A 27,800-nucleotide genomic window follows, 5' to 3' on the forward strand; every position below is an offset into this window, starting at 1 on the left:
AAAATTTCCATCATCATCTCCTTTCTCTCCTTCCCTTTCTCTCTCTCTAAGATGTGTTTTACCCACAATACTCTTTTCTTTAATTCACACTTAAATCAGGTGAGAAAATGGATTGGGGGAAAGAAAGATAATTAATTTAAAAACGTTTATTTTAGTGACAAGAAACAAAGATGTGATCCTAAGAACAAATTGAACAAAGATGAATCAGCTATTTTATTTCCAAACTGAAATACTAAAACATTATAGGAACTAACAACGGTAACATTCAGAAGAAAATAAGAGAAGAAAATACACCAATTACAATAGAATAGAATAGATATTAAGGCAACGTAAATTTGGGATAATTTTTTTATGTGTATGTACAAAAAAAAAAAAAAAATGATTGGTCGGAGACCTTGATAAAGAATATGCTTTTTTGTATCGTACAGTGGAAGTTGTTGAAGCTGATACATTTCTTTTTTCGAATTCTGGATGCTTGTCTGAAAACAAACGTTGGACATATAACATCTACTCCCACGAGGTGCAGGTTCGTGCCCGTTCCAGTTCATCATTCCTACAGGTGCTCACGCAGTCAGTCAGCCGTTGGCAGCGCCGGTAGTTTGTGCTTTAAGATACGACATTTTTTTGTAAACAAAGTTCTGCTCCTCTTTGGTGCAATCCGCCTTTATTGTCGTTTTTCTTATGCCTATTCTTATTAGTATATTCGTTCATTTATCAAACCCGCCGTTTCGTGTATGCATTAATCGGCTTGTGCAGTAGTATATTATGTGTCGTTCTTCTGTCGAAGGGGAAGGGTTATCTCTTAAGTTGCAGCCCTCAAAAATCCTCTGCTCCCATCTTTCGCATCAGCTTCCGCATCTGTCAGAGACACACTTAGGTTTTAAAAGCATCCTTACCTATTCATTCTGCTTACTGAGTGAAATTATTCAAGATATAGTCGGCATCAATTGAGATGTGAATAGAAAGACAGGAAACACACCTGAGTTTTTACAAAGTTATCAAATCATATTAGAGCATAGATGTTTGATATGAAACTTATGGAAAAGAAGTTACATATTTATATTGAAGAAAGTATAGATATCACAGGTATATATGCAAATTGCAAAGACAGAGAAAAGAGTGAAATTCAAGAAAAAAAAATCAGGTTAGATTCAGTAGAGCAAGTAGAGTTAGAAAACACAGTGTTGAACGGTGAGGTTACGTAAGCGTTGACATTAGGTCAAGCTTGCGACCATGCAGCCATGCACGCCGTCATGCAGTCATCAAGCTACTTAGTACACGCAATTGGATCATCGAGACCTTGGTTGACGCATGCGCAGACATATCTACGATCTGTGAGACACAAGTTTCTGTTGTCCAGCTTTTTATGGGGACATAAGCTATTTCTTCCACTCCGTCAATGTAGCTCATGAACTTTATCTAAATGTGCCACTACCTGTATATCTGGCCACGATCGTTTTTGTTTTCTCCTGGAATACGTTCACAACCCCGACCTTACCAATAAAGCTATATATATAGGTCATTTGTTACTTTCCATCGATGCACATTCTCCGAGGAGCGCACAATATATATCTCCCTAACTCTCCTCTCCTAATATACACAGATGAATACTTTTTTTGACATCTCTAGTACCTCTATTATTCAGCTGACCAAAATCTTAATTTTTGGTCTTTCTCTTCCCTGTTTTTATCTCTCAGTTTTTTCTTCACGTTTCCAGCACCTCTTGGTGATAAGGTTATCGCCCTTCCTCATGTACTTCTGTACATCCATGTACTTCTTTTGCCTCGCCAATCCCCTTCCAGTTTCTTGTCATGTATCTATATCCGTTTTGAAAAATCCTAAACCATTTATTTCTCAAGTAGCGGTTAAATGACCCTGCATTAGCTTAGACCCATAGCCAGACTATTATATACTCACTTGAGTTACATTTGCTAGATATATCATATGGTGACTTGGCAAACGACACTCTTCATATCAATGATCTAAGATTAAGTTGGACAAATAGGGAAGAAAATGCAGGCTTTATCAATTTGAATTAGTCAGCCAGTCACTATTTCTCTTCTCTAGCTGAAGTTTAGTCCCCCCCACCCTGAAAAAAGAGTGAATTCTTGTCGTGATTTTCGTAATTAATCTTGATGTTTTTCCACCTTTGCTTCCATGGATCTCAGTGGGCTGCGCCTGAATGGATGAACAGTTTGATTCCCGTGTACCTGTGTCTCAACATTCTTTTCTCTAATCCTTATTGCACCCTTAATTAGCCTACTCATAACGTTTCATTCCATGACGTGTGTTGCCTGGTTCCTCCACGCTTTCAGAGATGTTGGATAATTCAAAACCCGACATCCAAGTGTCCAGAAGACATCGTGGCGACATACACACGGCTGGCTCGAGACCGCTACCGTGAATCAACATTTGGCCTACACCTCCTACCATCTAGGAGTGTTCCCCTACAGTCCTCCGAAGTGTCTAGAAGAATTCTTCGTGAAATAGCTTCTCTCTCACAGAGGTATTTGTCTGCGCAGGCGACCATAGGGAGGTGTTCCAGAGACTTTCTACTTAGGGCAGTTAAGTAGCAGCAAACTATTGCGTCATTATCTTAATTTATTCTTTAAATGGATAGCTCTGCTATGATAAAAAGAACAGGAACTCTCCTGAGTCGGTAGTAGTAGTGCTAGGATGACATAAAAGCTTCTGTGTTCCTTTAAGTGCAAATTCCACGTTCTGTCGATAATGTCGACTAAATGTGAGCCACTTTCCAAACAATCACAGACCTTATGTTCTTGAAATAGTCAATGAATATAATTTCCATCAGCTCAAAGCTCATTAAGAATGGAACTCCCCAACCACTTGAGTTAGATCATCTGATCTATAATCCACTTTTGCCTCTCAAGTCAAAGGATAGTGAAGGATTGATTTTATTCATTTACTACGTGCCATGCATGTCTGAATATTAGAAACGGTGTCATTCAAACATCAAAGAGTCTAACTGTAAACCTACATGAACGTCATCGACTACACACTTGTCCAAGGGATACTAGCGAGAAAAAAATCACCATTAGCCCATTCTGACTAATGCTTCTCAAGTCATAAAAGGACAAAGGCTTTAATCCCGCCAAGAGCAATAGGACATACATTAACACTAAGCAGGTGGTGAAGGTCCTGCTTTGGCTATAAAATGCGAGGGTGGTAGAGGGGGGGGGAGGGAAAGTTGGCGGTAGACCCTGCTTGAGCCTCACCTTTTCATGCACTTGGTGGCATAGTTATGCGTTTGAATCGGTCGCCTTCATAACCCCACGAAAAGAAAAGGTACGAAGACTGAAATCGAAAAAAATATAAATGCATTTTTTCCCCTATATGTAGCTCGTCCCTGTTCTCAATGAAAACGCTTTCTGTTGAGGCTATCCCCTTGTTTAGATCAGGAACCTGGGTTTGGAATGTTAGAATTTACTTTTTCATTACTTGCGCGGAATTTTGCTTTAAGTGTTCGACTCTGATTTTGTGTGCAACTCCATTTTGACGATCTATCTTTAAGATGATAGTTTTTGTAATTACTTCTGAAGCCAATATTTCACCCGAGCAGTATAGAGATAGAATGAATTGATTAGTGTCTCAAGTCATGAACATTTTGTGACACTGATTTTGACCTTATTCCTCCCAGGTCACAGAATGGCTTATTGGACTAAACTGTTCGTTGACTCTAAATAAAACTAAATGAAACATTTTGCAATCAAATGGTGCTTTATCTGCCTGAAGGCTTGATTAATGGTAACAATCATCAATGGTAAGAGCTGTATGAAAAAAAAAATACTGTTTGGTTTGACTGCCTTAGCCCACTAGTTAACAGAATGATTGGAGTGTGACCGTAGCTTTAGCTTGGACGAAATCCAACTGAATCATTGGAATCCAAACATTCCGTTGGCTAATGTTACCGTGGCTTTAACCGACTCACTGTCACTTCTCCAAGCAGCTAATGCACCCAGGTATCACGCATTATCCTTTAGGTTTTTTTACTACTACAGCCTGGTTTATTGTAATCTCTAAGAAAAAGTATCGTCAACAACTAGTATAGTCAACTAATAGTGACAGGAACCTGCTACATAGTGCTATAAGGAAATCTTGTGTATCTTATTTCTGCATATATACTACTACTCAAAAATTGTCGACTGGGTTGTACTCAGAAGATTATGACAGAGACTATCTACGATGGATGACATAACATCACTCTTACGGAAGGAATGGGTGGTTCAGAAAGGGAATGGCAGGAATTCAATGAAATGTCGATGAATGACGAATTCGATTATAAAACAAAAAAATTAAAACAACAGATCTAAAAGGTAACTATAGAAAACGATGGTGATAGTAAAAACATCATCGTGTTTCTATCTATATATTAAAAAATAACTAGATCAAGTAAAAAAAAAATATGATAGCAATAAGTTTGCTTCCATAAAAAAAAAAAAAACGTTGACAAGTGAAAAAAGTAAGGGGAATGAATGGAGAAAAAAAATGAATGACAGCTAAAACGAGATGTCGTGTGGACTTAGACCTTTAGTTAGGTCTGACAAAACGAGAGGAAAACTGAGGGATGGATGGACAGATGATGAAACGACAGACAACGCGTATAGTAAGCAGCCCACGAGTGGCCACGTACCCTCTGGTCTGAGGAACTAGAGGTTGAGGAAAGTGAGGTGGAGACTTCCTTTGCGGCAGAGGAGGACATCTCCGTAGAGCTGGTGATCTGATCAGCAGCTCTGACTTTTGCAGAAATCGAGGAGTCGATTTCCTGTTGGGATAGGTTCTTCAGTCTCCGAAGAAACGGCGATCTACTCCCATAGACTGTGCCTACAAATTCCCTTCCCCTCCCTTTCTACCCTGCATTCGGGTCACTATAGGTTTGTGGCGGTGGTGGCTGAGTAGGGCTGCTGTTGGGATATAAATATGGACGGCACAGTGCAAACCTATGTTTGTTTTGAGTCCCATACTCCTTCGACGTACGGACTATATGAATCATGCATTAGTTGAGCTCTTCCTCTATTTCAGGATCATATAAGATTTTGTCATCTTGTCCTCTGTTTTTCAAATCCATGATAACCTATAATTTGGCTCGGAATTAGATAACAAGACGAACAATGCCATAAATGGTTAGAAAAGATGGCTTGATTGTCGACGTATCAATGAGGCTACTTAGCTGAATCAGTGTCAACGCCTGTGACGTCACAAGGCTGTTAGCTTCTGCGCCAATCAAAAGAGAGAACGACAATGATGTCATGTCGACTGCATGGACATGGGCTCGAGGACGATGTGAATTATTAATTTTTATTGTTTTTTAATCGTTAATTTGGGTATGATTAGTTTAGTGGTGACTAGTTGTATGCACGTTCCTGTTCCTTCGACCTAATTTTGATTACGAGGAATTCTTTTTCTCTCTCGCAATGATAGTACTAGAAATACTTGTTATCAGAAAGCCAGACATGGCTAAGAAGACTACCACTATCATTGTTTTTGGCTAAGCATTTTGTTTGAGAAATAATTTCATGCATGCCACCATACTTGGCCTTCTTTGAGAGACTATATATATATATATATATATATATATATATATATATATATATATATATATATATATATATATTTATATATATATATAGATAGATATATAGAGAGAGAGAGAGAGAGAGAGGAATTCGAATTTCTTTAGCGTAGTCGACTCCAGCGATTCTGACGAAGGAACGGGTAATTGTTTTGTTTCATAGGTTATCTTGGGAGATTATCAGTTAGGATTTATTTTTCATAGGTAAGGGTGGTTATGTATTAACATGATGTCAAAATGGTTCAAGAATCACACGTGAGCTTTAGTCTAAATTTCACTGAAATAGTTTTTAGCATATGCACTGGGATTTTTGATTTTTTTTTTAAATAAGACTATGTAAGGTCACAATAGCAGTACTTTGTATTACATCAGCACCAATTGCACAACAGTGGTAGTAACAGAAGTAGTAGGAGTAGCAGCGGTAGCAGTGGTAGTATAAAATTAAATAAATGAGGTAATAATAATAATAATAAAAAGCTGAGTAGTCAGCAACTTACAGACAGCTTAAGTTAGCTTAAATGCGTCCGAATAGCCGCTGATAAGAAAAGGAAAATGGGATCAGAAAAATAAAATAAAAGTTTGAGTATTACAAACAGAAGCATAAATAAGATAACATCAACGTGTCAATTGAAGTTCGCGTGTTATCAGTAGATAAAATGTGAGTGTTATCATGAAAATAGATATTTGATTGTAGTAATCAGTCGATGAAAGTTTGAGTATTCCAGATTATGAAAAGAATAATAAGGAAGAGCATTTGGTAATTTCAGTCTAAGAATACTATCTTTTCCAAAAGGTAATTCTACTAAAACAAAAAAGATAAAGAAATTCTGTCTTGGCGGAGGGAAATTAAACACAATTTAGAGATTTTTCACTAAGAAGCAGCAGAGTAATAACGAGTATTAACGAAGTAAGCGAAAGTTATTGAAACTGAATACAGAGGGAAATTGTTGTAACTTCCGTTACTAAAAAAAAAAAAAAAAAAAAAAAAAAGACGGAAAGGCTTCACAAATCGTATGACTGAAGTCAAGTTGTTTTTCGGTTGCTTAGTGGGGTTCTGAATCTATAATCTACGACATATATTATCTAATCCTGTATTTAGAATTGCATGATTATTAAAATTGAATTTCAAAATATAGTTTCATATTGATTTTATCTATAGGTATATACCCATTTATACAACATATATTATATATATACATACACATATAATCACACGTGTGTATTTCACTATAGCACCTTATGTCTCATGATGTAATCAAAGAAAGGTTTTGGGACGACTTACATCCAATCCAGCGGACTGACGAGCGCGGAAGTTTGCGATGATGTCATCTGCTTGACGCTCCAAGTCGCTCATGCGTGGGAAATCCTCGAAAGGCGGAAGGGCGGATGCCCGTGGGGAAGGCGCTGGGGGTGCGGGACGTGCATAGTCGTCGAAAACAGATGGAACACTGCTAGCTGTCTCCTGTCGAAGTAAATAAGGTATGAATTCTTGCCGTAAGACAAAGAGAATAAGAAAAAAAAAAAGTCTCATTCTGTTTTCCTCTTATCTTCATTATTTTTTTTTTTTTTTTTTTTTTTTTTTTTTGCAAGACATGCTTCGAGTGGTTTCAAAACCATGGTCCTCAGGTGCCAAGATGAGGGTTTAAATGTCACACATTAGGATAGGATTTCGGGGCGAAGGGAGTCCCTATGACAGGGGCATTCTGGGTAGGGGGGGAGAGGGGGGGGGGAGGAACCGTGTCCCCCAAAATGTCCACTGATTAGGTGTGCAGTATATACATTTCCTACAGTTTGGGGGAAAAAATCAACACCACTCACGGAAATAAACAACTTCACCCCATGTCATGGGAATAAAGCGTTGATATCTATGAAAAAAACCTGAATAAAATGTACAAAAAATAAATATGAGGCGACAAAACTTCTAAGTATTCATAAAAGGGTTGAAACGAAACAGTGGGAAAGGGGAAAAAAGACGAACAGGGACAAAGAATGGAGAAAGACAATCGAGAAGGTTGGAAAGAGAGAAAGACAGAATGACAGTCAGTCGAAAGAGACAAACTGAAAAAGATATGGTGTAGGTTGGTCGTACGAAGGTGCAGCACGACGATTGGACTGTAAGAAAGGTGGAAACAGAAAAAAAAAATGTGATATGAAAACTACCAGGACGTGAGGCGACACGAGAGGGTTGCTTCCTGCCAAAACGTCTGCATGATCCCAGGAGATCCTCGATTCTCTTCCCGTTCTTCCACCTCATCCTCGTTCCATGCTCCGGGAGAGGGCCACACTCAACCTAGAACCCTTGTTCTCTGACACCCTAGTCTCGAGATCAGGAGACTTGACATGGCAGCACCAAGCCGAGACTTGATGCTGAGTCGACGATCTCCCTTTCGCGTCAGGAACATCGCGCGCCAGTGATGCTCTAGTGGAGCGGCATTTCTCGTGGATGAGGTCACCGGGGCTTATGCAACTGGTGCCAAAATATAAACACCTGTGCTTCCACCAGCCCTTCCCGTGTTAACCCCTTCCCCACCGGCTGGCATCTTCTCACTATGTACTCTTGGCGTCTATCGACTCTGTCGCCTGGCTACTTTATCCATTTACCCACTCGGTAGCAAAGAGGTCACTGTCTATCTTAGCCTCTTTCAGTTCCGGGTAGCTGTTCCACTCATTTCTTTGGTGCCCTCTTGGTAACCATGGAAACAATGTGGCTTGTGGTTTAGGAAAAACCCTTTGAGGGAACGGGCACTGGCACAGGCAGCAAGTTATTGTCTGCAAAACCACCGTGGAGCTATTTTGGCACGTATTCAAAAAAAGGCTACACGATTTACCCACCATTGTTCTTTAAGAAAAAAAAAAAAGACGTAAGTCACCGCCTGGTATCATGCAGAGGTATTTGGCAATGATTAATCTAGTTAATATGGTTACTGGTTAAGTTCTACAAATACATGCAGCACTCTATCCTACCACTGCAAAAGGACAAAAATAAACGCAGTACCAGACTGCTGTTCCTTTCTGACTCACTCTGGAAATATGTTGGAACTGCCGTGTGTGGCAGACTTAAACTTTGGTCAGCCCGCTCGCTCGCACAGTCATGCCCATGCCCCATCCCAGGGATCGAGTTCGATGGGATGAGGACGCCCAGGCGTCGGGTATGACTAGTTCGGGGGCGAAGTCACCAAAACGCCACGGGTGTTGAGTGAGGGGGTGGGGGGTGTTGTGTGTTAGATGGTGAGTTTTAAAAGGGGGGGGTGCAAAACAGCTCTAGTTGAGGTCCAAGGCGCCTAGACCTTCCAGAGGCTTCCTCCTACAAGAATGACTTGCAGTTTGCGAGACAGACGACTGATCTTTGCAAACAGAATGGCGCCCAAAAAAAGAGAGATAGGACCGTCCGGCGGTATTTGTGATCTATGTGGAGGCTAATGCAACTTTTATATAACTCATTGCAACCGCGCAACGCTTATAGGCAAGTTATCTGAACACTGACAAGTTCAGAGAGGTTGCAGGGGACTTGGAGACGAGGAAACTGCAACTTGTAGCTCTAATATTCTACAGAATTATTACTTCATAATTACCGTTATATTCAGCTCATCAACTAAAAACTATTGAGGGCTAACTCTAATGATATGGAAGAAGAAAAAAAATACAGTAAAGAGGGCGAAATAGAGAGAAATTGAAAGTATGTAACCATAGCTTCAACTGGTTTATAGTCAACGAAAGATGATTTGATCTGGAATTAACATATGTCTTCAAGTGGTCTGGTATATATTTCCACACGACTTTAACTAACAGTTATCAACTATAACGTCAAATAAAGTTCAGTGACTTCACAGACACAACAATCTGACATGAAACGAAAACATAATTACAAACAGATCTTTTACGGTGATGTTCTGAAATGCGCATTTCGGAAAAAAAAGTACTGAGGTGCAGGAATGGGACAAGGAACGGACAAAGTAGGACAGTGTAGGTGTGAATTGTGTTAATCCAACTCTTCTAAATCGAAACGATTCGGAAGGCGGAGGCGGAAAGGCAATAGGAAGGGGGCAGGGGAGTAGGGGAGGATTAGGGAGAGATAAAGGTTAGGATTAGGAAGGGCTACCCCTTAAAATTTTAAGGACGACAGTGCAGGTGAGGTTGGCATGTAGTCATTGTACGACTCCTGCAAATATAGCAAACAGATTGCTATAGTATTCCACGTAACAACACCTGGACAAACTACATTATTTAACATAGCGTCATAGGATAGGCCTACTACAAGAGGTGATCCATGGCTATAGATGAAATACACTAAACTACAAACATATATTTAAAGTCATCCTAAATGGTCTTGATAGATTAAAGGCGTTCACTCGTATCATAAGGGCGAAATGTCAAATGCCCTGCCTGTTAAAGTCGCCCATGATTGCAGTGATTTAATTCTTATCAGATCCTGATATCAGTGGCACCAAAAGAAACCCCCCAAAAGAGACAAATGAAATCCTCTAGAAGCAAATTAGTAATTTTCATTAGTTTGAAAATGAAATTAACATACAAAGACACATTTAAAACATCGCAAAGATCACTTATAGTATTTAAAGCCACGAACACTGAATCACTGAGACTTAAAGATATTACATTTACTGAAAACATTAGGGAACAATGAATTAATGAAGTTGATAAGTGTCTTAATTAAGAGTATTAGAAATGTGATTAATCTGATTGGGGCCGGCGAATAGAAACAAGATAACATTACCAAGAGAAAAGAAAGAATATTTTTAGCAAAAGATAAAATAGAAAGTAAACTAAATGAATACTGAAATACAAATATTAAGAAGCACTAAGAGGTACATTTATATTAGGAAACTACTGAAACTAGATCTTAAGTAAAGTAATAGAAGTTTAATTAAGTATTTTAGCAAATTACCGAAGATAAAGTTTGTGAATCACTAATAAATAAGAAAAGAAAAAGGACAGACAACATGTCGAATATGTAAACATATTCTTACGTAGATAAAAAAGTAAGAAATAATAAAAAGAGGAAGGAATGCGTCTTGGTTGTAGTGAGCAAGAGGATGTTGTTAATCATAACCTTAGGTACTGTTAATATGCTTGCTTGATATCAATGTAAGTAGCAGCGGTTACCCGGTTGTTGAATACAAGAAACTCAAGTTTCTTGGTAAGAATTGTTAGTTTTGTTAGGTCTTCAGACGATTTAATTCCCTTAGAATCCCTACCCATAAGACTGTATACAGAAACAGGTGTTTCAGAAAACTAAAGAAATCATATGGGAAACTGCAGTATGGAATGCTCTTGCTGGTTTGAGGCGCACAAAAGAAATTACATCATCGTCTGGCTATGAGGGCTTAGCCAAGCTTTGTCATAATTTCTTGAGAACTCTTTAAGATTATTTCATCTCTTCAGGAAGTATGGCATCACAGGCCCACAGGGAAAATAATGAAATTCCCAATAGGCGCGGTTCTGCCTCCGAAGGGTTCTTTCTGTTGTAGACGTCTCATGCTTCTTAGTCTAATGCGCATGCGCCGCAAAGGAGGGAGTTTAGAAAGTTTAGGTTGGTTTCAAAACTTCTTAAACAATTTTTAATCCGTACCCTTTACAACAAATACAATTTTCTGTTCTGAATGACAATTTTCCTCATATTCTGGTAGCCATGAGGCTATATCATTCATCTTTGTAGCCCGACAAAAGAGACATAGTCTATTTCGATTAGTTCTTTGTAAACCCGGATGGCATTTATTCTTTTGGTCTAACACCAATATTTTCTGTTAAGCTATAAGGCACCTCGCAGAAACAAAGGGAGCTGGTTAAGTTGTCAGTTGAAACGCGTTCAGCATCTCCAATTGCTGGTCGTTTTTTTTTTCTTTTTTTTTTTTAGTTTGGGGCATTTGAAAACAAAAGAAGGAAGACAACCTGCCAGAGGAGACGGACTGACGAAGAAGGACCTAAGACTTTAAGAATGTCATGACTATCTGAATGTGCAAAGAATGAGGCCGAAGGAGGAGTACGTAAGAGGCTAAATGCAGATCTAAGAGACGAATTAGATAAGGAGGAACTAAGGTCTGGATGTTCTCAGGGTATTTTTCGAAAATGGAGGGCGCAGACGGCAGAATGTAGGCCATGCGAAGGGCTAAATTCAGATGGCCAGGGCCACGAGGATGAAGGCCGGACGAAGGCCAAAGAGAAACAGAAACCGAGCCAAGAGCCAAAAGGAGCGAGGCGACTCATACCAGAGGCGTTGGTGGGAGCGCGCAGCGCAGGTGTCATGGTGTCGTTTGGAAGGATGAGTGGTGTGACATCACGGACCTACGCTGCGTTGCCGTAGTCTCTATGGTTTGCACGATGGCGTAGGATTAATATGGTAAGTTGTCCTATACTGGTTGGTCGTAGGATGGTGCGGGTCAAATGTGTGGTTGTACGGTCTTTGGATTGTATCTGGCACGCTCTGAATGTAATCTGATATGATAGTACGAGCGCTCGCGCACGTACGTGCTTCGATGTTGCATATTTCCACTTTTCCATCTTCATAATGTCTATTGTTCTGAATTTCGTAAACGAACGCCTCATACCTTTCCTTTTGCGGGCCGTGCAGTATCATTTTCCATATATTGTTTCATACACACATATATGGAACACAAGTGGAGTGGTGGGTCGCGGTTTTGTCTCGAGAACGGGGTGTCGCCCCGCGAAGTGTTGGTCAATTCGTGGTTTTCCAACCCCTCTCTGATCAACGGCGGGTATCAAAGGCGCAGTATACCAGTGTTGCATTTCAGCGCTGATTACGCTGGTTTCGGAAATCGTTCACAACATCCACAACAATCTCCCCAACGCGCTCGAGACTTCACATGTACCTTGCACCATACATACATATTTTATTTGGAGAGTCTAAAATGTTTTATCTAATCAATGTATGTTATTACCTAAAGTCCTTCCCCCTTTTTATTTCACAGCAAAGTTACTTCTATTCCTTTCTATCAACAAATTGGAAGACTTTCACCATGGGGTGGGGGAAGAGTTGATAAAGGTGGTACGTGGTGGAGAAGGCAATGGTATGATGACGTGCGAAGAGAAGGCTGAGAGGTCTGTACAACATAATCGCGACGATGCAAACCCTTTCCGCGCCCACGGGTGCTTTTTCCCACCGCGGACAATTCTGTTTATTATCACCTTCGGTGCAGGTTGGCAATTTGTCCTTCGTCCTGGCTGCTGCCATCTTTTCTCATTCGTTTCCAACTGTTAATCCAACTTTACAAGTCACCTCTTATGACATGCAAAGCGAGTTAATTTAGTTGTCTCTCGTGTCGAACGGTGTACAAACCTTTTCATAGTGTAGATATACTAATTCTAAACCAAATATTTTGTCGTAGTTGTAGAATTTTTATAACGTTAATCTTGCAGGAGCGTTTAGTTATGTCTGAAACCACTGTGGTTGGTATTTATTAGACAGTTGACTTCTAGGTGATGTTTGATGTCACATCTTCCAATTGTGACATTAGTTAGATTACGGTTACTAGATGATTTTTTTTAAACCAAATTTACACCAGTTATCCCATTTTCACGGCGAGCGATCAGTAGATCGATTATGTTCCTTTGCTCTACGAGATCTTTTACATGTACTAAGTAATTGTCAATGTCCTGCCTACACAAAAGCTAGACAGTTCTTGAAACAAAAGGTTAGCATCTGCAAATGATCCTGTCTTTAACTTATATTCCACTTTGCCTACATTTACATTGCCCGAACTGTTTGAATTAGTTCAACCCATGGCTCGGAGATTTTTTTTTTTCTGGATAAAACCCAGAGGAGTATTTTCCTTTGGGAGCTTCCAGTCTGCAACTGAGGAGGAGATAGGAGGAGGGAGAGGAGATAGAGGGAGTAGAAGAGGAGGATGAAAGAGGACTCAATTCTAATTATTCTTGAATGATTTGAGATTGTCTGATGTTTTACTGACGATTTTGTATTGTTTAAACACCCAAGACTCTCATTCTGTATATTTCTTCCCGCAAACGTATTGTATCTATTCTTCGACCGGACATGAAATCTCTTGTCACCAAAATATGTCAAACCTTTGCCCTCCCTCGCTATTATTGTAGCTTCTGGTGGCAAGCCAGAAATATCTCCAGTGGCCTTGTGACCTTGTTTGTATCCAGGATATTACTATTCTTCCTGTTCTCGTGGTCACCGAATTCTTTGCATACGCTTTAGATAGAATATGTTTTTTTAGACGACTATAGTAATTCCCTCCCCAATTATTATGACTGGATTTTATTCTTTAATCTTTTCTGAGTTAGAAATTGCTTGCGGTTCTCACGGAATTACGAGCTGCGCAAAGAAGAATGGCTGTTCGCAATCTTCAACTAACGACCTACAGTTATGTAATACTGTTTATCTGCATGGATATAGTTTATTGAACAATGGCATTTTGGAATACATAATATTTGATTTGTTTTTCTTTAAATTTATCATGAATTGTGCGACACGTATTCTGGTGATGATTTATATTCCCTTTGATTCTTGTGTGCGCTGGTAGTTATCGGAAACGTGTCGACCTCACATTCGCTTAGTTTTGGGTTCGAATCCCGCACTCCTCTCCGATTCCCAGCAGTCACTGTTACTTGTCCCAGCAATCCAAGCGCATAGGGGAAAAAGGTGACGTTTTTTTTGGTTACAGCTACTCAGCGCCTCCTGGCGTAGGCTCCTCGATTGATCTCATTGACAGCTTCGGCAAAGCTGTCCACAAATGGCTCCTCCTCATTTCCCTCTTAAACTATCCCTCTTTTCCTCACATCTAAATATATTCTCTGGACGAGTGACAACTTCTGGTTTAGGCAGCCGTATCTCTGCCTCTGATGGTCCTCTGGTCTGTCACATAATCTCTTCTATTCTGAGATGACCCATTTAGTCGATCGTCTCTTATTCCGATGATTCAGTTCTGCCACGTCATTTGCCTGATATCACTCAAGTCCTTCGAGGGCTTCGTAGGTCAGCGACCGAACGCCAAATATCAAAACCTTCAATATATTTCTTGTAGGAACAGAAACAGTCTCTTGGCTCTGTGCTTTATATACGTATTTCTTTCATTTTTCCTTTCCAAACCAGCGTCCTCAGATATACATCTTATTCCTCAACAAAATATAGTTTCACTTTCCAAGACCTCGAAATATTCTTGGGTCACCATTTACTTACAGTACAAAAGCGCAAATCTACATTTCAACTCTTATAGGGTCAAAATCCATAATGGTTGCACAACGGTCAAAACCGGTGGGGAATTAATGTGGACCTCTGGAACTGAAAATCGGCTCAGTAAGTTTCAAATGACCTGAGGTAAACATCTAAACATCAATAACACCGAAGGTAACGTCAATCTTCTTACTATCGAAAGGAGACGAAGAATATTTTCAATTGATATCAAGTGATATCCTCAATCCTGGGGCCGTTCTTCACCTACATAGAAATGACATTAGCCAGAGGAGAGGACATTATACAGAAGGGATTAATAAATATATTATAACTCTCAATATGGGGTTTGCTGACGTTGAAATGATCAACGAAAATTCAAATGGAACGAATGGAACGACAAGCCCGGGAGAAACTTCCTGAAGATTGTGTGGTGAATAAAATCACTCGACGATAGTTATGATAAGGTACACGGGCAACACCCGTGCCTAAGTGGTTAATCAAAACGGGGTAAAAATTTCGAGTGTGTACATGTGGAGCTTCCCTTAGTTGACTACAGTCGTTGTATGATAGCCAGTATATACAAGTAACTTGCATACTTAGTGCCGGCCGAGTTTACGGCAAAAGGGGGGGGGGAGGAAGAGAGGCATAAACACCTCGGGAGGCCGAACATTACTGAACCAAAAAGACAGAAAAAGGCGAAGGGGCAGAGGGGGGAAGAAAATGGGAGTAAAATAGAAGCGAGAAAAGCGGGAAATGATAAAGGAGAGTAGAGATGAAGAGGTAAAGGAAGAAAATGCAGAGGACGACAAATATAAGGGGTGAAGGAGAAGGAAGAAGAGGAAAAGGACGAGATGGAAGGAAAAGGAAGAGGAAGAAGAAGGAAAGGAGGAGATAGAAGGAGGGAGAAGAGGAGGAAGGAAGAGGAAGAAGAAGGATAGGAGGAGATAAGGGAAGGGAGAAGAGGAGGAAGGAGGCGGAGGATGAGGATGAGGAAGAGAAATTTAGACTTAGAGTCTAAATTGGAGTTTCGGCATATGCCAAATGTGGAGGGTAGCATAGAGGGGTCCGGTGGCGAGGTGGGAATTGGCATGAGTGAAGGAGTTCAAACACTGAGAGAAAACGAGAGAAATGATGAAGGAAGAGAGGGCGAGTGCCATAGGTGAAGGAATGATAAGAGGTAATGTAAAGGAGGGACAAGAAGGGAGGAAGATAAGAAAGGAAGACGTGGGAATAAGGAATCAAAGAGGAAGTTAGTAAAGAAGCTTAAAAGGGAAGACAGAAACAGTAAAGGATAATGTAAAGACGATTAAAAAGACAGGAAGACAAAGAGGATACCAGAGGAAGTGGAAGAAGAGGAAATTAACAGAATAACTTGACATCATCCGTAAGAAAACGAAAAATGCCTCTTCCACCTTTAATGGCAGAAGGGGAGGGGTTGATGAAGAAAATGGGAATTGATGCCAGAATCTGCGTTTGATTTCCTCCACCCGTCACCTTAGCCCTGGGTGTTATGCCAGACTAGAGTAGGAGGCATCGTTCTGTGCCCCTATTGACCCACCGTAGCTCTGAAGCTAGAACGGGCCCAGGACGCAAAAGGGAGTGGCACTATTTTGAGATCGCTCTCTCGTTCTCTTCAGTTCTCTTCGTCCCCTGTGACGCCTTAAGACCCGAACCAGCCTCTCGAAGTCTTACTGAGCTATCCCTTCGACCCATCCAAGAAACCGACCGGGGATCTTGATAACTCACCCCCAACTACCTCCCAGGAACTTCCTCACCTCATACTACTTGGCACCTCAGAACGCCTCGCTACATCCTGCGAAAGAGTCTGACACCTCGGCAGACTCCAATAAACCCTGATCCCATGCGACCTCTTCTGTTCTCTGAGGCGTTCTTCATCACGGCACAAGAGTCCTTTGTACACCTCCTGGGACCTTTATATTCCCCGGAATACATATTCAAACTCCATTTCCCCTCAACATCAGCACCTTCGGCAGTTCCTTGGCACCTACCGGAAGGTTCTTCTACCTCTCTACAGTGGGGTCGTCTCTTCGTGGCACCCAGATGGCACCGCGCCAGGGTGCCTCAAGGTAGAGAGCCGCTAGGGGGTGAGAGAAATAGAGACGAGGGGAAGGGAGTGAGGGAGAAAGGGAAAGAGGGAGTTAAGTGTGGGAGGCGGAGTTAAAAATGAAGGTAAACATGGATGGGAGGAGGAGGGAAGAGGAAGGTAATGAAACAAGAACACGGAGAAAAAAAGGGAGAATTAGAATGTAGAGGAATAAAGGAAGGGAGAGGAAGAAGGAAGAACAAATAAGACAAGGAGGTATAAAGTGCAGGAAGGGGAGAACACATAGAGAAGTTGAGGCAAGAGGAAGAGGAACGGGGAAAAGAGCAGAAGGTGGAACAGGGGTGGGGGGGGGCAGGAGAGAAAGGGTGAGTGGGAGGACAATTTCAACGTCTGTGGAGGGGAGGGGAAGGGAGGTGATGGGGAGGGAGAGGGAGTGGAGGAGTGGGGAGGAGGAAGACGAAGAGGAAGAGGAGGAGAAGGAGGTGGAGGTGGAGAAGGTGGAAAATGAGGAGGAAGAGGTGATGGAGGAAGAAGAAGAGGTGAAGGAGGAGGAGGAAGCAAAGGAAGTAGAGGAGGAAAAGGAGGAGAAAGAGGAGGAGGAGGAGGAGGAAGAAGAGGGGGAGAAAGTGGTGAGGATGGAGGTGATGGGGAGGAGGAGGAGGAGGAGTAACAGGTAGTGGAGGAGTGAGGTGGTGGTGGTGGTTGGTGGTGGAGAATGCTGGGCACTTCGAGTCATACCATATTAGTGCCACGACCCTCTCCCTCCTACTCTTATTCCTTCTCTTTCCCTCCTCCTCCTCCTCTTCCTCTTCCTCCACCTCTTCCACCCGTTATTCCTCTCACCATCAATTTCGCATGGGGTAATTTAATCGTTTCGTTGAGCAAGATGTTCCATTCTTGTCTCTCTTTGTATTTCGTCACGGAGATATACAAACTGTGTTCCTCATTATTCTTGGTCATTGCTGAGGAAGGCGAGGTTCTCTTTGGGGACTTAAAGAGGAGTGAGAGAGGAAAGAGGAGAATGGAATGAACTTTCTACGAAACAAAATATCTTCTCAAGAATGGCAGCATCTTTCACACACCGCAGTTATGAACAATCAATGGGACACAAGAAAGAGAAAATAAATGGCGTTAACGGACTCGAAGGAGAGTCTGAAGATGAAATTGGAAATAGATTTGAGAGACGTCCGTGGTCGGTAGTTGGCGCCAAGGAATGTCGACCTGCGACCTGCAGCAGAACTCGTTCGTGTTTTGAATTTTTCTTGGGCGCCGGATGCCACTGCTTCTGCACCTTCTACCTCCTCCTCCTCCTCCTCCTGCTTTGCAAAGAACGAGTCTTTGGGAAATATTGAGCCGCGTTGTGGCCAGGTTCGATAGCTTCATCTTATCATGTTTTCATCGCGCCACATTGTATAGTGTCATGCTGGGAGTGGGTCAAATATCAAAACTTGTGTTCACCGTTGGAACAACAGTCTCATCAAAATGTACACATTACTAAAAAAATAAAAAATAAATAAATACGTAGATAATAAACATGAGAACGGGGAGATGATGAAAAGTTGTGGTTTATTGAAGTCTGAGAATTACAAGTCGTCAGACAAACGGAACGGAGGAACGTTTCAGTATGTTATATGGGTAAAAGGGCTATCACACTGGGCTATTTTTCCCCCAACCTCCGATTAATCGGCGGTACCGCCCGCCTCCAGAAACTTTTTTCCGCCACCAAATCACAACGGCAAACTACTTTGTTTTCTCAAAAAAATTACATAGAGTGTCATTTGATATGGTGAAGGAAATTATTTTCCACCATCATATCAGATTCCTTCCTACAGTCGGAGGAAAAATTGACCAGTGTGATGAGGCTTTTACGAAAGACTCGCCCGGAGGAAGACTTAGTCAAAACTACCTCCCCTTCGATTGCAGAAGTCTAAGAAAGTGTTTTGATGAGGAGGCACAGCGGTGGTGTCCTTCATGCTGACCTAAGAACTATTCTGTTACACCTGAGGGGAGGTGGCGGGGGTGGATCGTTGACGGAAGACGGGAGGCTGCGGGTAATTTGCTTATAACTTATTATTTCCGGGTTTCTATAACGATTTTATTCATATATATATATATATATATATATATATATATATATATACATATATATATATATATATATATATGTATATATACATATACATATATATATATAGTGTGTGTGTGTGTGTGTGTGTGTGTGTGTGTGTGTGTGTGTGTGTGTGTGTGTGTGATACAGATGTGATATAGATAGATATCAAAAGAGAGAGGGAGGGAGAAAGTGAATATTTGAAAAAAAAAACAGAAGCTCTTCAGCCTGAAGACCATTTTTTTGAATTGGCATTTGAGTTCAGGTGTCTTGTGTTCACTTGGACCACGCCTCGGCTTCCTGGTTCCTGACGAGATTTTTGATCCTCCGCTTTTCTGCTGTTCTATCGCGGACGACTGGAACACCTTCGCGATGGCGGCGCCATCTAGAACCTTCGTTCTCTTTAACGCAAGAATATTTTGTTCAGCTGAGGGGGAGGTGGGACAGACGCTAAGTAAAGTAGGGGATCGACTGTTGAAAACTTTTTTTTTGTTTTTTCTAATCCCTAAGCTTATCCTATCACAATGCACGATAAGAATCTGTGTCATTAGATAGAACCAGTTCTGTGTCGAGCATCATCGTGTTGCATGGCTGAAATCTTTCAGCGCTGCCTGTTGCATCCTGGTTTAATTCGATTCCATCAAAATTTCGACTTTGGTCGTGGTGTTTTTACATTATTTTTCCATCTTGTATTGACTGCGCACTGACGTAATGAATTCATTTGAATAACAAATACTGCTCTTAGAATTCATGTGAAATTATATATATGCATATACATATATATATATATATATATGCATATACATATGCATATATACATATATATATATATATATATATGTATATATATATATATATATGCATATATGTACTATATATATATATATATATACATATACATTTATACATATATATATATACAGTATACATATTATATATACATATATACATATACTATATACATACATATATATATATATATATATATGTATATATATATATATATATGCATATATGTACTATATATATATATATATATACATATACATTTATACATATATATATACATATACTATATATATACATACATACATATACTATATAAATATATATATATATATATATATATATATATATGTGTGTGTGTGTGTGTGTGTGTGTGTGTGTGTGTGTGTGTGTGTGTGTGTGTGTGTGTGTGTGTGTGTGTGTGTGTGTGTGTGTATACACACAAACACATATCTATATATGCTTTTCCCAAAATTCCTCCTCCCTTATATCAAAAGCATATTTCATTATAATTGTGCCCTATCTTCGTACTCGTTATCGTTCATGCTTTTTTTTAGTTTTGTTATCTACGTTGGCTCCAATGTGACTGATATGTGTGTGAATCAATAACTCTGTTTTTTTTTCGAACTTTTTCTTTTCAAGTTTGCAACCTCTTACTAACCATCACATACACACACACACACACACACGCGCGCGCGCGAGCGCGCACTGGTGTAGTGGCACCACACTCGGCTGAGTTTGAGTCCGTGCCCAGGACAGAACAGCTTCACAACACTCCAAGCCGGTACTCCAATACTGGTGGGCAAGGAGCTGTGTGTGTGTATATATATGTGTGTGTGTGTGTGTGTGTGTGTGTGTGTAAGGTCACAGCGTTATCCATAGATCGAACCATACATAAAATCTAAGCTCTCGTCCGGGAGGGTAACAGATACCGATCATGAGTCCAGCACGTGGTTTTTGGACTATGGAGATTCACACACTCATAATTGTTACTCTCTCAAATCACATTCTGTCTTTGCCATCCTCATTTCCACCGAAGCCCACCAACCCAGCATAGGATAAGGACATGGCCTCAAAGTTCCTCTCTTTCCCTCCCCTGCCGCTTCTTCTCCAAGACCGACAGCACCTGCTCTCCCAGCCCAGACCCCAACCTCCTCCCCCTCCCCCCCACCTCCTCTCCCAGACTCCCGTTTCGTCTTGGCGCCAGGGATCTGGCATCGCTGGGAATAGCTCGCCCCGACTTAGATGGTCGTCCTTCCTTCTCCCTTCCTCCTCTGTTCTCTCCCTCCTCCTCCTCTTCCTCCTCCTCCTCCTCCTCCTTCTCCTCCTCCTCCTCCTGACTCCTCTCACGTCCACTTGTCCTTTTTCTGTCTCTCTATCTCAGGTTCTTCAGGTTCCCTTGTGATCTCCTTTCAGTCAAAGTCTCCTTTGCCCTATGAACTACACGCAACCAACAATAGGGGCATGTGCATCGCAATCCTGCAAAACGGACGTAAGAGAGAATCATCTCCCCCACGGGGAATCTTCAGATATCAACGACAGCCTTACTTCCATCTGGAGGTGAGGGACCAAAGGGTTGGCACTCAGTCCCCGGAACGGGCCCAAGAGCTCTTTGTCAGTTTCAACTATTTTCTCTCTAATCCCCCCCCCCCTTAAGGAGCTATGACAAACTGTGACTGTTAACTTGGTTCTATTACCAGCTGGTGGTATTGAAACGGCTACCCCCCCTTATAAGGCGAGGAAAGCTCTTGGTATATAGACAGACTGGTATATAGGTATTGAAACGAACCCATACTTATACCACGCAGGTAGCAGTCCACCTTTTCTTCCTGGGGAGATCGTTCAATAGTCGGGGGGTACTGTTGACCTGCGTGCTCCTAGTTGATGAAACGTGAAATTCAAAAGCAACAGTCATTACTATGACTACCTAAATAATTACTCCTGAAATACCTTTAACACGCTCAGGTTAGCTGTGGTCTATTGCCACTCGTAATGTCACATCAACGTTGGCAAAACCTGTAAGCCTTTACATCCAATTATTATGAATCGACTGACGTCATCTCCCACTTGGCGCCTGGGACGGTTACAAAATTGTTGTCGTTTTCTTTTTATTTTATTTTCTTTTCTTTCAAGGTGTTCTATCCCACTACCTGTGGTGTCTGTCTCCACAACCCTCCAGTCATATAAGAATCATCATCTCACAGCTATACTCCCTTCAAGAAAGGCATACCGACAGGTCTTGTGTAACAACAGAAAAAACACGAATACTGCGCAGTTACATTGTACATACAAGAAGGCCAGAGGAAAATTCTTCACACCTTTTTCCAGTCACTCGTTAAAGCAAAAATGAAGTACAAAACATACGTTTGGAACCAAAATGTATGTAATATGAATATGACGATAGCAGAACAAGCTATGATGAGCCTTATGGTCATAAAACGTTGAGTCGAAAATGATCTTCAGTGCTTATCATGACAAAACGGTCAGGGGGAGTCCTCAAAGTTGCTGGCATTGACACTCATTGGGTGTGAATGTTATGGCCAACTTACATTAAGCACAAAATCTCAGAACTCGGAACCACACAGAGGTTTCAAGGTTCGAACCTCGCGTGGATGCTGGGGCATTAGTTCGAACACCCGCTGGGGTAGGCCCCGTGAGAGTTCCGTGTTATATGAGGACACAAACCATCAGCGGGGTGAGGAGCTTAGCTTCATCCTTCCCTCTTCCTTTGTATCTGTGACTACTTTCACAGTCGCGGGGAGAGTAAAACTACAAGCAGGAAATGTCACTGGAAAGGTGTATGTATACTGTAATACACACACACACACACACACACACACACACACACACACACACACACACACACACACACACACACACACACACACACACACACACACACACATATATATATACATACATATATATATATATATATATATATATATATATATGTGTGTGTGTGTGTGTGTGTGTGTGTGTATGTATTTATATATATACACATATATATGTGTGTGTATATGTATATATACATATATATATACATATATACCTATATATACATACATACATTTGTGTATATATACAGTGTATATATTGCAATTAGTTTTATTTTCGCAAATTGGAGTTACAAAACAGACCCTCGATGAGTTTCCTATCACCCTGAGTAAAGTTAAAAAAAAAAGAGTAAAAGATGGAATAAGTTTCCTTAGCTCTCACACTGGACAAGCAAAAGTGATCAAATGTTGGACAGAAGATCCAGTTTCTTGATATCCTCCCATGCTTCTTCCCTGTGCACTACCATCGTGTCATCTCTTCCCATCAGTTACCTTCTCCTCTTTCCCTTGCTTCACATCTCCCTCTAGCCCCTTCCCTCCTAAACTAACCCTTCCATGTGCGTCAATATCCCTCCATATGTTCCTAAACATCCTTCAGCATATTTTGGTCTTCCCTACCATTTCTTCCCCCCACCTCTGATTCTGACAGTCTTGTCGCCATGTCCTCTCTTCCTCCAGCTCTTCGTTCCGCATGTCCAGATAACCTCTATAAATACTTTGTTCACTTTTGTTAATTTATTAAAAAAAAAATCCACCCTTTCCATACGTTCTTTTAATTACCCTAAGCTTTCTGATGTACAACAGTAACATTGTTGCCAAAGTCTTTACTCGTTTTCAAATACCCTCTGATACTTCCTTTCTGCAACTCGACTTAAAAATGCACCAGCCACCCCGTCTATTTTTTATTTTATTTTTCTACCCCTTACCATATCCACTTTCGTTTAGAAAACCACCTTTGTCATTCTATCCCTTACTAAATCCACTTTCGTCTAGCAAACCACCTTTGTCATTCTAGCCTCCTTTCACTTAATTTGGTCTTCAATCATACAAAGAAAACCTAGAAATAGTACAAAAAAAATAAGAATATCAACCAGTCACACTAAAATAACTTCAAAAAGTCATCTATTCTAACGTCCACTACTATCCTCAAAAATCATCCTACTTTGCAATGACTTAACTTTGATTTTCTCGTAACTCCACCCACACATCAAACAACCAGGGTGAAATCACATACCCCCGGTTTGGGAGCGCGCGTGTGTGGAACGGCATTGGTATTTTAATTTTTCATATATTCTGGTTCACGTCAGGGTTATTGGCCGTATGACTAAAGGGAATGTGTCACAGGATACCACAGGATTCGTTTCATCGCACTGCCTTAGACTGATCTTTACTGAGAACAACAATGCCGAACGAATCGAATTTACAGAGACTTTAGCAACTTCCGCGGACAGAAAGATAGGGAAAGGGCACAAAGTGATTCTTTTTTTTTTTCGTTTGGATTAGCACTGCTTGCTGAGCCACATGGCAACACTGTCATTTCAAGAACCTTGTGGCGAGGCTTCCGGATTGTGGTACCCGGAGTTCAACCAGACCCACTGTATGGACTCTATTCGAGTCTGACTCCACTAATTGCTTGTAGGCGTGTGGCGACGGCGCCTACGGAGGAGGAAAGGTAGCTTGGTGTTAGGTTAGGTTGGATGGTAGTCTGAAGGTCTTAAATTGTCGTCTTCAGAGATGGTTGAGGAGTTACTGGACTTGTACTCTACTGGGCTTTTTTTTCTATATGGGTTACTTTCGTGTGTGTCTCTTGCACTTACACCCCCTTCCCAGTCCCTCCCCCCCTCCCCCGGAAGAAGGAGTAGCAGAAGTTGTAGAAGGGGAGTCTGCTGATGTGGGAGTCTCTGACTGTCACGTACCTTCTTAGAGTGGGTACCGTCCGGGCCATACTTCCGCTCGATGTCCAAGAGGTGACCGCCCTCCGGCAGATGCACGGTGGTATTCATCGTGCGCGTGCCGGTGTAGTCCTTCATCTCCCTCTGGCGGAGGCCAATAGGGGTGTACTTGTAACCGTAGAAGGATGGCCAGCTCATGATGACAATGAGTGGGGGCTGCTACTAGATGGAGACGCTGCTTTTGAAGGGGCACGGACGGCAGGAGCGGGAGAGTGGCGAACCTTAGGGCACCCTGGACCACACTGGCAACTTGCGCGCCCCGTCGCCAGCACGCCCAGTACACGCGCGCGCACGCACACACACACACACGTGCACACGCACACACACATGCACATACACACACAAACACACGCACGCACACACACACACACACACAAATACCCCCTAGTTTGTTGAAATTGGGCTATATAGTTTAGGCAAGTTTCAGAATGGTTCGGGCACCCGAAGGGGGGCCCAGCGGGGTCCGGAGGGCGGGGTCGCCGAGCGAAGAGGGTGTCGTGCAGGAGGTAGGGTGGTGGCGGTGGAGGAGGTGGTGGATCAGGTGGGTGGCTTGCCTGGCACCGATACGAGTATTTTTGGCGACGGTTGTGGCCCTCGCCCCAGCAGCAGCAGCAGCAGCAACAACAGCAGCAGCATGAAAGGTAGACGAAGAAGAAGTACCAGAAGCAAATGAAGCAGTTTGGCAATAAGAAAAGCAAATGCAATTTTATAGATGTGTGTGTATATAAAAAATAAGAATCATAGCACAGTAACAAGCAAGATCCATGTCATTTTGAAAACGACAGACGAAGCTGAAACAACGGGGTTGTGAATAGGATCAATGTAATGAAACCAACAAAAACACAACAATAAAAAAGTTATAACCAGATCAGTAGAAACAGTAACAGTAACAGTAACGATGACAGCAAAACAGCAACAGACAACCTCAACAAACAATAGTACATGCATTTTAACAAGAACAATCAACATTTAAAAAAAGCTCTTAATGCAAAAAACGCTGATAGATATGGAAAGAAACCAGGGAGAGTTTCGCCATTCCATTAAAGATAAAAGGCCATTAAGAATAATTACATTGGGGCAGAATGACAAAACATTACAATAAGAGGAAAACTGAGCGGGCGACTGCAGTTAAAGATGAAACTGATGAAATGAAATAGAACCAGAAAATATGGCTGAAAGATGGTGGGAACTTCTTGAAGAAATTTTGATTGTTGGAAGGTAAGAGGAGGCACAGGAGTTTACGAATGAATACGAGCAGAAGTTACAACAAAAGGAAGGAGGAGAAAACTCAACTGAAGAAGAGGAAGTAAAGATTGCTCCGAAAAATATGAAGAATAGGAAAGGAACAGGGGATCACAAAATATGCTGGAGGCTAACTGACGAGAAATGGATTTAATTTGGAGGTGGGTAGAAACAACTTCGCCAACCGTATAGTTAATGAATGGAATAAACTTCCTGCAGAGGCAGTGCAATGTAGTTCAATACGAAGCCTCAAGATTCGTTTAGATAAATATCTAAGCAAGATGCTATAATGACTGCCATTTATTTGATATTATTTTTTGTTTGTTATTATTTGTCTGTTTATTATTAGCTTGATTTTCGTTTATTATTATCTATCTGTCAATTTATCATTGTTTTCTATTTACCTGTTTGTTTATTATTCATCTATGCTTATGCATTTAATTATCTTACTTATTATTATTTATATTATTATGGTTTTTATTTTATTTTATCTATTTTATTTTATTTTTTATTTATTTATTTATCATTATTATATAATTATTTTTTTCGGATCCGACCTAGTTATGGCCCAAAAGATCTCCTGTCGGCACGCTCCGCCTTTGTAATCCATTGAGAAATTTTTCCATTGTGTCACGTAGCGATGTACAATACCAAGAAAATCTCCTATGATTCCCAAAACGCTGTGTTTGTTACCTGTACAGTTTTTATTTGTGTAGTTTGTACCTTTTCTCGTTTGCTTTGCATTCAGAAATCTTATGACAGAGACTACATCTTGGATTCTCTGTCTTTAGCAAAGTTTCTAGTCCTATGGTTGAAATTCTTTCGCCAAAAACTATGACAAGGACTTTGTGAGTCGTTATATTCTTACTATCTAAGGTATATAAAGCATCTTTTCTCGTATATCGAATTTTCCAATTATTTGACTATATTCTATTTTGCAATATTGTTTATCATAATCTCTATTTTGATACCTGTCATAAGTTAAAGATCATCTTGTTCCTTAATCACTTAACTATTTGTTCTTCAAAATGGTATTCTATTATCTTATCGTTATACTTGTGTACGCTTATGTGGGCTTAGGTAGCTGATTCAGATCCGGACTCATAAACATATCCAATGTCATATCTAAATCATGTAAGACGTTCAGCGAAAACTTATTCCCGAATGTACATATGATCATAGAAAAACTCAAAAGGAATAACATACCACATCCTGATGGCTAGCATCCTAGATGTTTTAGAATTAGGGATATTTTTACATCAGGGTAAATTACTTTAAAACATTGTCACGACCAGGGATGTACTAAAGAAGTGGAAATTAGAGAACGCTGTTTCTGTATCAAAATAGAGAAAAGGTGGAAACTACGTAATTACAAATATATAAGCCTAACTTCAATCGTGGGTAAGATGAAGGAAACAGACATAAAAGAAACTATTGAACACTGCATTGAAAACAACCAATTAAAGACAACCAGCTTTGCATTGAAAACAACTAATTAAAGACAACCTGCTTTGCATTGAAAACAACTAATTAAAGACAACCAGCTTGGTTTCTGATGTGATCATGCTCTTAACCTACTAACATGTTTTGATTTTGCAACTCAGTTATCTCAAATTAGGCCAAAAAGAAGTGTGGAGTTAATATATCTGGATTTAGAAAAAACGTTTGATACTTTTCCGTATAAGAGAATATGCAATTTACCTTGAATAGATTAAGAAATAATCTTCTAAATTGGATTAGCAATTGTTTGAACAAATTGTAAGTGGAAGTTCTTCTGAATGGCTAGGATTATAGATGGAAAGATGTTACGAGTGGAGTTCCTCAGGGTTCTTATCATGGGCCACTTCTGTCATTTGAAAATCTAAGGAGATTAAGACAAAATAACAGAATTGTTAGGCAGATAGTTAATGAAATTTAATCAAATTGTAAAATTACTGACATAGGTGAAAATAATAACCAATACAACTACAAGTTATATAAAAAAAAAAAGAAACTAAAATGAAAGTCGAAAAAAGGTGTAACTATTTATCATTAACGACCTTAGATTCT

At 40.7% G+C, this 27,800-nt stretch overlaps 1 protein-coding gene across 3 annotated transcripts; it reads right to left on the reverse strand.

The window, feature by feature from the left end:
• Positions 1–131: 131 nt before the first annotated feature.
• LOC143026515 (uncharacterized) lies at positions 132–24,769 on the reverse strand. Of its 3 annotated transcripts, XM_076187045.1 has the most exons (5): positions 24,474–24,769; positions 6,873–7,052; positions 4,652–4,783; positions 3,237–3,315; positions 132–858 (listed from the first exon to the last, which is right to left on the reverse strand). In XM_076187045.1, the coding sequence occupies exons 1-4, from the start codon at positions 24,645–24,647 to the stop codon at positions 3,241–3,243; spliced, it is 561 nt and encodes a 186-aa protein (XP_076043160.1). In that variant the 5' UTR covers positions 24,648–24,769; the 3' UTR covers positions 132–858; positions 3,237–3,240. The 3 variants fall into 3 exon arrangements, with proteins under 3 accessions (XP_076043160.1, XP_076043161.1, XP_076043162.1); XM_076187046.1 differs by lacking the exon at positions 3,237–3,315 and having other exon boundaries at positions 24,474–24,768; XM_076187047.1 differs by lacking the exon at positions 4,652–4,783 and having other exon boundaries at positions 24,474–24,767.
• Positions 24,770–27,800: the final 3,031 nt, after the last annotated feature.

This window comes from Oratosquilla oratoria, chromosome 6, assembly GCF_046742065.1.
Source record: "Oratosquilla oratoria isolate Oo_2021 chromosome 6, ASM4674206v1, whole genome shotgun sequence".
Taxonomy (NCBI): domain Eukaryota; kingdom Metazoa; phylum Arthropoda; class Malacostraca; order Stomatopoda; family Squillidae; genus Oratosquilla; species Oratosquilla oratoria.